This window comes from Rana temporaria, chromosome 4 (genome assembly GCF_905171775.1).
Source record: "Rana temporaria chromosome 4, aRanTem1.1, whole genome shotgun sequence".
In the NCBI taxonomy this organism is placed as follows: Eukaryota; Metazoa; Chordata; class Amphibia; order Anura; family Ranidae; genus Rana; species Rana temporaria.
The window spans coordinates 399,962,866-399,975,037 of record NC_053492.1 but is presented as its reverse complement, the minus strand read 5'-3'; the positions used below and the strand labels follow the sequence as shown (position 1 = coordinate 399,975,037).

Sequence of the window (12,172 nt, the reverse complement as noted above, 5' to 3'; positions counted from 1 at the left end):
GACAGTACTTAAAAATCTCCATAGGCAGCATTTTTTTTTTTCAGGATTCCAGTTTAAAGTTACAAAAGAGGTCTAGTGCAAGAATTATTGGTCTTGCTGGAACGATCAGAGCAATACCTCACGTGTGGTTTGAAAGTTTTTTAAGTATGCGGGCGCAACCTACGTATGTGTTCGCTTCTGCGTGCGAGCACAAGGGGGTGGGCACTTTATATAATTTATATATATATATTTATATATTATATATACATATATATATTTATATATTATATATACATACACACACACTTTTTTTTACACTTTCCATTAAATTTAGTGATCACTTGTATTCATATTACAAGGAATGTCAACATCCCTTGTAATAGAAATAGGGCATGACAGGTTCTCTTTAATGAAAGATCTGGGGTCTATAAGTCCTCACATCTCTCCTCTATGCTGGAAAGCCGGAGATGAAAAAAAATTTGATCTCAGGCTTTCCAGCAAAATAATAAAATAAAAATAGTGCTTAAATCTGCATCGCTTTTGGCCTCCGAGGGTCATAGAGAGGGCCGGGGACCATCTGGTAAATGCCCGCTGCCGCCCCCTCTTACTGCCTGTAAAAGCAATCAAGTGGCTAAACAGCTGCTATGATGGCTTTTATAATGTGGGGAAACGCAGGCTGAAGAAGAAGAAAAAAAAAAAAAAAAAGAAAAAAAAAAAAGGTATCTGGGTGATACCTGCGCAACTTGCGCAATAGGAGTCTGGCTGTGAAGCCTGAAGGCTCCACTGCCAGTTTCCCTTAGTTGCAATGGTGGCGCCTGCACCCGATGAACAAATTGGCCCCTGGGTGCTGACATTGCGGGCTCCCTGGACAGGCAAGTGTCCTTAGTGCTAGTTCACACCAGACGCAGTTCAGTGTGCTTTTTTCTGCACTAAAAATGCATGAACATTGTTTTCCATGTATTCCAATGGCTTTAGTTCACAGCAGTGCAGTCAGTTTCCGGTGCAGAAGCTGATCGGAACTGACTGTATTGCTGCAGAAAAAAACGCAACTGCATCTGGTGTGAACTAGCACTTATTTAAAGTCAACAGCTACAAATACTTTTACCACTTGCCGACAGCTGCGCGAACATTTATGTCGACAGAATGGCACGGACAGGAAAATGGGCGCACCGCTAGGATCGTGCCCGCAGACTCGATGTCCTCCGGTGTTCCGCGATCGCGTGTCACGGAGCTGCAGAACGGGGGATGCCTGTGTAAACACTGATCGTCTGCTCCCTCTCATCGGGAGCAGTGATCACTGTCGTGTCGCAGTAAGCCTCACCCCTCACACATCCCTAAGACACACTTAACCCCTTCCTAGCTCCCTCGTGGTTAACCCCTTCACTGCTAGTCATATTTACACAGTAATCAGTACATTTTTATAGTACTGATCGCTGTATAAATGTGAATGGTCCCAAAATGGTGCCAAAAGTGTTCGCAGTCAGGATAAAAATCGATGATCGCTGCCATTACTATTAAAAAAAATATATATATTATGTATTAATTATAAAAATGCCATAAAACTATCCCCTATTTTGTAGACGCTATAACTTTTGCGCAAACCAAACGCTTATTGCGATTTATTTCACCAAAAATATGAAGAATACATATCAGCCTATACTGAGGAAAAAAAATTATATATATTTTTGGGGGCAAAAAGTAAAAAATATAGCTTTTTGTTTCAAAATTGTCGCTCTATTTTTGTTTATAGTGCAAAAAATAAAAATCGCAGAGGTGATCAAATACCACCAAAAGAAAGCTTTATTTGTGTGAAAAAAAAAGGATGTCAATTTTGTTTGGGAGCCATGTCGCACCACTGTGCAATTGTCAAAGCGACGCAGTGCCAAATCGCAAAAAGTGCTCTGGTCTTTGGGCAGCCAAATGGTCTGGGGCTGAGTTGGTTAAAAAAAAAACTTGAGGGTGGAACTCCACTTTAAGCTGGCCATACATTATACAATTATTTAATTTAACCACTTCACCCCCGGAAGATTTGGCTGCTGAATGACCAGACCATTTTTTGCGATACGGCACTACGCCACTTTATGTGACAATTGCGCGGTCGTGTGATGTGGCACCCAAACAAAATTGACGTCCTTTTTCCCCACAAATAAAGCTTTATTTTGATGGTATTTGATCACCTCTGCGGTTTTTATTTTTTTGGCGCTATAAACAAACGAAGAGAGACAATTTAGAAAAAAAAAAAAAACCATTATCTTTTACTTTTTGCTATAATAAATATGCCAATTTTTTTTAAAACTAACTTTTTCCTCAGTTTAGGCCGATATGTATTCTTCCACATATTTTTGGTAAAAAAAAATTAAATAAAAATCGCAATAAGCATATACTGATTGGTTTGCGCAAAAGTTATAGTGTCTACAAAATAGGGGATAGATTTATGGCATTTTTAATTTTTTTTTTTTACTAGTAATGGCAACGATTTTTAACCACTTAAGGACCGGACCAATATGCTGCTAAATGACCCAAGGGGTTTTTACAATTCGGCACTGCGTCGCTTTAACAGACAATTGCGCGGTCGTGCGACGTGGCTCCCAAACAAAATTGGCGTCCTTTTTTCCCCACAAATAGAGCTTTCTTTTGGTGGTATTTGATCACCTCTGCGATTTTTTTTTGCGCTATAAACAAAAATAGAGCGACAATTTTGAAGAAAATGCAATATTTTTTACTTTTTGCTATAATAAATATCCCCCAAAAACATATATATATATATATATAAAAAAAAAAATTTTTTCCTCAGTTTAGGCCGATATGTATTCTTCTACCTATTTTTGGTAAAAAAAAAAAAATCGCAATAAGCGTTTATCGATTGGTTTGCGCAAAATTTATAGCATTTACAAAATAGGGGATAGTTTTATTATTTATTTATTTTTTACTACTAATGGCGGTGATCAGTGATTTTTTTCGTGACTGCGACATTATGGTGGACACTTTGGACAATTTTGACACATTTTTGGGACCATTATCATTTTCACAGCAAAAAATGCATTTAAATTGCATTGTTTATTGTGGAAATGACAGTTAGGGTTCACCTAGTGTGTGTTTACAACTGTAGGGGGTGTGGCTGTAGGACTGACGTCATTGATCGTGTCTCCCTATAAAAGGGATCACTCGATCGATGCAGCCGCCACAGTGAAGCACGGGGAAGCCGTGTTTACATACGGCTCTCCCCGTTCTTCAGCTCCAGGGAGCGATCGCGACGGGGTGGCTATAAACGAATAGCCGCGCCGTCGTCCCGGATCGCTCCCCGCGGGAATCCGACTGCCGCATGTAGCGGGGGGGGGGGGGGGGGGGTCCGCCAATGTGCCTGTACGTGCCATTCTGCCGACGTACATATACATGCGGCGGTCTGGAAGTGGTTAAAGGGACTGCGATATTGCGGCGAACAAATCGGACACTTGACATTTTTGGGACCAGTGACAGCGATTAGCGCTATAAAAATGCACTGATTAGGACCTTTCACAAATGCGGACCGTATGTACGCTTTTTTATCCATCGGTTTACGGATTAAAAAGGGACATATATTGATCTCTATGAGATAGCGGGTGTCAGCGGATGTTCTCTCATCGGTGTCCGCAATGCTCCGATTCTGCAGACGGAGGAAAATCCTATTTTTCCATCCGTCTGCAAAGCGGATCGGGTGAACATGGACAGACGGTCCGTATTCATCCAATCCCCCCATAGGTGAGATCAGAGATCTGACAGGAAGGTCCCTGCACAGTGTGCAGGGACCGCCCTGTCATCTGCCGGCTTAGCGGGGAATCAACGGAGCGATCCCCGCTGAGCAAGCGGATAAGACATGTACAGATCCTCACAGGATACGTACATGTGAAAGGGGCCTTACTGTATAAATGACACGGGAAGGGGTTAACACTAGGGGGGCAATCAAGGGGTTAACTGTGTTCCCTAATGTGTGTTCTAACTGTAGGGGGATGGGACTGACCAGGGGGAAGAGAGAGATCATACATTGATCATGAACATAGTATGAACACACGGATCAGTCCTCTCGCTCCTGAGAGAACCGGGATGCGTGTATTTACACACACACACACACACACCCCCATTCTCGTTCTGTAATGAGCAATCGCGGGTGCCCGGCGCATCGTCTCCGGGAACACACTTCGGACATGTGCGCACGCCGCTGGAGGCGTTCTTAAAGAGCCGACGTACAGCTACAACGGCTCACACAGGGGAGGGGCTTGGGACAGCTTGCCGCAGTACAACTGCGGCGGCTGGCCCAGAAGCGGTTCATTTCCTTCAGATTTACCTTCAACTATGTAGTGCAATGACCTGCCTGATTGCATACAAACTGAAAGTGTTTAGGAGTGACCTCATATTATATGGTTTTGGTAAATCTAAAGGAAAGTTGTATAATTATGGCCAGGCTTAGTGAGTGACCCTACAACCAAGGCCTGTGTTATAGTATCAGAGCACCCCTCCCCCTATCACCATCCACTGTCCTGTCACACACGTGGGTTGGAAACCCTCCGCTCTCCAATACAGATTAGAACCCTAGGAGAAGGTGACTATGAGGCGAGCGGAGAGCTCCCTGTATGTGTGGAGCACAGCGCGGTCTCCGGTTATGGAGGTATCCGGGGGGGTGTGGCGGTGACAAGCCGGCCCCGGACTGACCTTGGCCACTTTAGGGATCCGCTGCTTCCCCGCCGCCGTGGACGCCATGACTCCTCCGCTTCTCACACTCCCCTACAGACCGAACACCGACAGGAAACCAAACCAGGGAGAACGTGCCACCGTACGTCTTAGTCAACGTGCTGACGTCGGAGCGTACGCTACCCATGCGTTTCAAATCCCAACACTAGAGGGGAAATAGTGTACCCACAATGTCTGCAGCGCTGCAGCTATGAGGGTTAGGAATGTGTAGAAAAAATAAAACGATTAACAGCACATCATCATTTTTTTTATTTTGTGCTTCTTCTAATTTTTTTTAATATATAACTCTCAAATAGTTTAGCGAAACCAGCCCTGAAGGAGGTTGGAAGGGGGTATGGCGGGCGGCCATGTTTCCGTAGACCAAAATGAAGACATTAGGAGAGATAGAAGCCGCTGCTCTCTTTTCTGTGTTGGTTGGGGATAGATGACGTCGGGTTCTGTTCCTATAGTAACCAGAGCGTCCTATCTATCGGTCCTGGAACTGGGCTGCTCTGTTTATTTGTCTGCAGTCCGGGAGAAGAAGGTAAGACTGCACAAGATGGGGGGATCAGATGTACCCTGATTTCCAGAACATTCCCAGGTTGTGTCCCTATCATCTACCACCTTCACTATGGGGGCTCATGCACATGGCTCAGTGTTTTTTTTAACCACTTGACCTCCAGAAGGTTTTACCCCCTTCATGAGCAGGGTGTTTTTTTTACTATTTAGCACTGCGCTACTTTAATTGGTAATTGTGCAGTTGTGCGACACTGTACACAAATTACATTTATATAATTTTTTCACACAAATAGAGCTTTCTTTTTGTGGTATTTGATCATCACTGGTGTTTCTTATTTTTGCAAAAAATAAATAAAAAAGATGGAAACTTTTAAACAGGTAATCTGTAACCCCCATCTATCAATGGAAAGCTATTCATGAGAGTTAAAGCAGAGCTCCACCCAAAAGGGAAAGTTCCACTTTACAGCGGAGTTCCAGGCTAAAATGAAAGTAGGTCTTGATCAATAGAGTACCCCCCCCCTATTTTTAGCATATCGTCTTTTTTTTTGTCATTTTGTACTTTTTTTTGTTCTTCTCCAGTTGGACTTTCGTCCTACCTTATTGCGGTGAGGTACATCATTTCCACATTTGCATCTGCCCCTCCTCGCTGCCTTCTGGAACCTGTGTGTCCCCCAGAAGATGACGCAATTATTCAGAAAGTGCAGCGTGACTCGCGTATGCGCAGCTTCACTGCCAGTTTCCCTAACTTGCAATGCCAGCGCCTGCACCCGGGCCAAGGGGCAAATTGGCTGGGGGGGGGGGGGGGGCGACACCGTAGGATCGCTGGACAGGTAAGTGTCCTTATAGTAAAAGTCATCAGCTACAGTGTTTGTAGCTGCTGACTTTTAATAGTTTTTTTGTTTTTTTTAGGGGCTGAAACTCCGCTTTTAGACATCATCCCCCCTCCTGTAATTTTGGAAGCACAGTGGGGGGGTACCTGATTTTAGCAGGTACCCACTACCACTCCGATCACCTAAGCAATCTGAGCAGAAGTTCATCTTCCCCCTCTCTCCCCGCAGTCCTCTGGGACCATTCACAAAGCACAGTGTAGCTTGCGCTTGCGCATGCGCAGTGGGTAGCCAGCTGTAAAGCCAAAAGCCCCACAGCCGGCTGCCCATGGATGGGATGCAGGCCAAATGTTAGCCGGTTTTTATTAAACGGCCTGACATTCGGCCCATGTGTACTATTCTTTATGCTACCAATGGGGTCCCCCATACTTTTTTACAAAAACATTGCACTATCCTGGCTTAGTTATTGATACCATAATGGCTACAAATATCTAACTATTGCTATAAGGCAACAATTTTTAAAACTTTCACAGCACTGTATCCATGTGTCGTATCTTTTTTGTTGCAACAAACAATCATGGACACAGTACATGTTCCTTCTTAGTTGATCCAGTTGATAAATGTCATCAGCGTAAGACCCCTTTCACACTGGGGCGTTTTTAAGGCGCTTTAGCGTTAAAAAAAGCGACTGTAACGCGCCTGAAAGAAGCTGCATCTGCAATCCTAATGTAAAAGCCTGAGTGCTTTCACACTAAAGCGCCTAAAAAATGCCCCAGTGTGAAAGGGGTCTAATGCCGCGTACACATGATCAGTCCATCCGATGAGAATGGACCGATGGATCGTTTTCATCGGTTAACCGATGAAGCTGACTGATGGTCCGTCATGCCTACACACCATCGGTTAAAAAAACGATCGTGTCAAAACGCGGTGACGTAAAAAACACAACAACGTGCTGAAAAAAACAAAGTTCAATGCTTCCAAGCATGCGTCGACTTGATTCAGAGCATGCGTGGATTTTTAACCGATGGTCGTGCCTACTAACCATCGGTTAGGAATCCATGCATGCTCTGAATCAAGTCGACGCATTCTTGGAAGCATTGAACAGTTTTTTAACCGATGGTGTGTAGGTACGACTGACCATCAGTCAGCTTCATCGGTTAACCGATGAATACGGTCCATCAGACCGTTCTCATCGGATGGACCGATCGTGTGTACAGGGCTTGAGTGTTACTTTTGTCTGCTGCTTCATTTCTCTGCTATCAGCATGAATTACTTCTGACAGGTTTACCTGACACCAAAACGCGGCAGACTTTTGGAAGGTCTTCTTGTGCTTGGGAATTGTCTAGGTGACCAGGCCGCTTCAAATACATTATGAACTTTGATGTGCCTTATTGCTGCTGATGTTGTTTGTTAGTACACCCCTGCTCTTTTAATATAATAAAGCTATCTCAAAGGTAATGCGCTAGGTTAGTGCGCCCAGGTCTGGTGCTACCACTAGGCAAACTAGGAAGCCGCCTAGGGCGCACTGCTGCTGTGTAATTAGATGTGCAGCGCAGTACTGGAGCCAGCACTAGAGAAAGCAAAGTCAATGCTTCCTGTATAGCGCCACCTCCTGTCACATGGGCAGGTCAAAGGGGGTGGAGTAAATGGGGGCGGCAAAATGAGGTTTCACCTATGGTGTCAAAAATTCTTGCAGCAGCCCTGGGTGTGCCCTCTGTTCCTTGTTTTTGCGGTAAATTAGCATGATTGAAAACAAAAAAAGTGTACTGAAGGCCTACAGAACACCTCCCAGCGCCAAACCCGGATATAAGCTGATTGCAATAAGCTGATAACTGAAAGAACGTAGATGACAGAGAATCTGTATACTACGATGATGGGAGCAGCCGTTTAAAACAATAAAGACATGATAAAAAAATGATCACAATTAAAAGAGCATAAATGCACAATTAAAACAATCACAAACAGCGCTAAAAGTGATAATTCTGGTGTAAATGCTCAAGGCACCACTAATACACTATAAAACAATATTGCGTGAAGGAAATCAGTCAGTAGAGGTAAAGTCCCATAAAAAGATGTGGTTCACTTTAAGAAAGGACAGACAGCGTAGCACCTTCCACCCGAACTCCTTAAAAGACACCGCGTGGGACTAAATGAGCCCCCTCTGGGGTACACACTTACCAAAAAGTAAGTTATATCTGGCGATGTATATAAAACTCCAGACTGGTATACAGTATATCCTTCAAACAGGGTAATCAAATGAATCTGTATGGAGGCTGATAGACAGTGCAGATCCTGCAGGCAGTTCTGTCCCCATCCGGATGGGGACAGAACTGCCTGCAGGATCTGCACTGTCTATCAGCCTCCATACAGATTCATTTGATTACCCTTTTTGAAGGATATATACCAGTCTGGAGTTTTATATACATCGCCAGATATAACTTACTTTTTATCAACCAAAAATCCAGAAAAAACACAATATAAATGTTATAATTGAATTGCAGTTCAGTGAGAAAAATAAGTATTTGATCCTCCTACCAACCAACAATAATTCTGGCTCCCACAGAATGGCTACAGTGTGTGCTCATGTGGTACACAGATTTGTCCTGTCATTTTAACCTCCCTAGCGGTATGATTATTTCAGATTTTAGGTGCTGAAAGCGCTACCATTATTTTGCAAGGAAATTTGGTGTTTTACATTGTAGGCCTGTAATCCTTAGGATTACTCACTTAAATCTGTCCAAACAAGAGTCTAGTAGGCATCCCGGGTATGAAAAAGTTTGAAAAACAAAATCATAAATTATAATATATAATTATAAATAATTATAACAAATAATAATATAATTATAATAAAAAATATTCAATAATATAATCAACTCAAAATCACTGAAATTTGCTCAGTTGCAGAATTGTCGCTGTCATTACTTTTATTTTTTTATGACAAATTTCCCCACAAATCGCTATCGTACAATTCTGCAAGTGATTATAATTTATTATCGCTGTTTTCTAGCTGCTCTAAAATCACTTTTTACATAAAGGGACACTTTTGGTTGCTATGGACAATCTACAGTTTGCAGGCAGAAAGAACAGTTTTTATTATATAAAAGAACATGTAGGACACTGGGCAGACCACTAGGGACAAGGGGGGTGTGTATTTTTTACATACAGTACTGTAATCTATAAGATTACAGTATACTGTATGTATTGTGTTTGTTTACTTTTTTGAATTTGGCGCCGCTCTCCGCCCCCGTGCGTTGTAACGTCGCAGGGAACGGAGCTCGGCGGCACACAGGGACACTGTGTGAATCGAGCGAGGTCCCGCTCGCTCGCACAGCGGGGTGGCATCGCTGGATCCAGGGACAAGGTAAGTAACTTTGTCTGTGGCTGCAGCGAGGCGAGCCCGAGTCTGGCTCGGGGATTCCGCTTTTGGTACAGAAATCTTACCCCGAGTCAGACTCGGGAATACTGCCAGGGGGGTTAAGAAGGTGCTCCTAACAACAACTCGTTATGTGTATAAAAGACACCTGTCCACAGAATCTTTCTTTCATTCAAATTTCACCATCATGAGCAAGACCAAAGAGCTGTCAAAGGACGTTAGGGACAAGATTCTAGACCTGCGCAAGGCTGGAATGGGCTACAAGACCATCAGCAAGAAGCTTGTTGAGAAGAAGACAACTGTTGGAGCGATTATTCGCAAATAAAAAAAAGAAATACAAAAAAAAAACATCAATCACCCTTAATCTGGAGCTCCATGCAAGATTTCGCCTCATGGGGTAAGGATGATCCTGAGAAAAGTGAGGGATCAGTCCAGAACTACACGGGAGGAGCTTGTGAATGATCTCAAGGCAGTTGGAACCACAGTCACCAAACAAACCATTAGTAACACAATACGGGGCCGTGGATTAAAATCCTGCAGCGCCCCACAAGGCCCCCCTCCTCAAGAAGGCTCATGCACAGGCCCGCCTGAAATTTGCCAGTGAACATCTAAATCAGGGGTGGCAAACTCAAATTCATCGGGGGCCGCATCAGCAGTATGGTTACCCTCAAAGGGCCGGGTGCGCTACGTATACAGTGCATGGGTCAGGATTGCGCTACATATACAGTGCATGGGTCAGGATTGCGCTACGTATACAGTGCAGGGGTCAGGATTGCGCTACGTATACAGTGCATGGGTCAGGATTGCGCTAAGTACACAGTGCATGGGTCAGGATTGCGCTAAGTACACAGTGCATGGGTCAGGATTGCGCTAAGTACACAGTGCATGGGTCAGGATTGCGCCTAAAAATTCCTCACATCTGTACTCTCTCCTACCTTCCTACCTGGACCAGCTCTGGTACCTCATTGTATAGGTGGCTCTTTTCCTTTGTATTGGGCTATAGTACCTTTTTTTTTATTGGGCTATAGTGGTACCATCCCTCTGTGGGCAAATCTCCTGTGTTATCAGTACTTTGCTTTTTTTTTTCACCATAACTGTAAAATAGCAGCACACAGTTTATTAAGAAGAGCCACAGGACGCAGCCCGCTGGATGGGGGAAAAAAATGCCCAAAAAACTGCCAGCAATCTCTGCCACTATGAACAGACAATGGCATGCAAAAAAGCCGGCATCGCTGGCTGGAAGGATTGGGGAGGCGGGGTGGAGGTGTAGACGGGGCGGAGACCAGAGCGGCATTGTAAGCCGACATGGCTGGAGAAAGAGCGGAGGCGGCGGTGGAGGCGGAGACAGGGTGGAGGAGGAGGCGGACACCAGAGCAGCATTGTAAGCCGACATGGCTGCAGAAAGAGCGGAGGCAGTGGTGGAGGCGGAGACAGGGCGGAGGCAGAGACCAGAGTGGCAGCCTGAGACGCAGCGTTGGAGGCGGGGGCGAAGGCGGAGACAGAGCGGCACAGTAAGGGGAATATGTTAATGCCTGTGCTCAGACTGGCTGCTCCGCTCGCTCGCTGGAATCCCAACCTGGCAAAATGAGGAGGCTGCTGTGCGGGCCACATTACAAGGTCCCGCGGGCCTTGTGTTTGCCACCCCTGATTTAAATGATTCAAAGAAGGATTGTGAGAAAGTGCTGTGGTCAGATGCGACCAAAATTGAGCTCTTTGACATTACCTCGACTTGCCATGTTTGGAGGAAGACAAATGCTGACTATGACCCTAAGAACAACGGGCCAGATCCACAAAAACCTGGCGTAACTTAAAAAATCCCATTTAAGTTACACTGCCTTAAAGTTTCTACCTAAGTGCCTGATCCACAAAGCACTTATCTAGAAATTTCAGGCTGTGTAACTAAAATTCCGCCGGCGCAAGGCGTTCCTATTCAAATGGGGCGAGTCCCATTTAAATGAGGCGCGCTCCCGCGCCGGCCGTACTGCGCATGCGCGAAGTTAAGTTACGCCGAGTTTTGAGGATCGCGACGGCTTAAAAAAGTTGCGTCGGGAAAAAAAAAAAAAAAAATTACAGCGTCGCTCGGCATGCATTCCTGAGAGGGAGAACTCCATGCCAATTTTCAAAGAAAAAACCGGCATGGGTTCACCCCCCAGGCCCTTAGGTCTGTTATGGGTTGTAAGGAGACCCCCCTACGCCGAAAAATCGACGTAGGGGGTCCCCCTACAATCCATACCAGACCCGTATCCAAAGCACGCTACCCGGCCGGTCAGGAATGGGAGTGGGGACGAGCGAGCGCCCCCCCCCCCTCCTGAGCCGTGCCAGGCCGCATGCCCTCAACATGGGGGGGTTGGGTGCTCTGGGGCAGGGGGGCGCACTACGGGCCCCCCCACCTCAGAGCACCCTGTCCCCATGTTGATGAGGACAGGACCTCTTCCCGACAACCCTTGCCATTGGTTGTCGGGGTATGCGGGCGGGAGGCTTATCGGAATCTGGGAGTCCCCTCAAATAAGGGGGCCCCCAGATACCGGCCCCCCACCCTAAGTGAATGGATATGGGGTACATCGTACCCCTATCCATTCACCTGTAGGCAAAAAGTTAGTTAGTAAACACACAACACAAGGCTTTTTAAAATATTTTATTATTCTGCTCCGGATGCCCCCCCTGTCTTCGTTATTAGCTCAATTACCAGGGGGGGCTTCTTCTTCCGCTCTCCGGGGGTCTTCCACTCTCCGGGGGTCTTCCACTCTCCGGGGGTCTTCTCCGCTCTCCG

General features: G+C 45.4%; 2 protein-coding genes across 2 annotated transcripts in view; one reads left to right on the top strand and one right to left on the bottom strand.

Moving 5' to 3' along the window:
* The window catches only part of CRNKL1 (crooked neck pre-mRNA splicing factor 1), a 34,758-nt gene extending 29,946 nt beyond the window's left edge, over positions 1-4,812 (bottom strand). Inside the window, exon 1 of the mRNA XM_040351185.1 lies at positions 4,666-4,812. Within this exon, the coding sequence (XP_040207119.1) occupies positions 4,666-4,713 (48 nt within the window). The 5' untranslated portion in view covers positions 4,714-4,812. The remainder of the gene's footprint in view (positions 1-4,665) is intronic.
* Positions 4,813-5,127: 315 nt separating this feature from the next.
* Positions 5,128-12,172, top strand: part of CFAP61 (cilia and flagella associated protein 61) — a 449,917-nt gene continuing 442,872 nt past the window's right edge. Inside the window, exon 1 of the mRNA XM_040351184.1 lies at positions 5,128-5,227. The gene's annotated coding sequence lies outside the window, so the exon portion shown is untranslated. The remainder of the gene's footprint in view (positions 5,228-12,172) is intronic.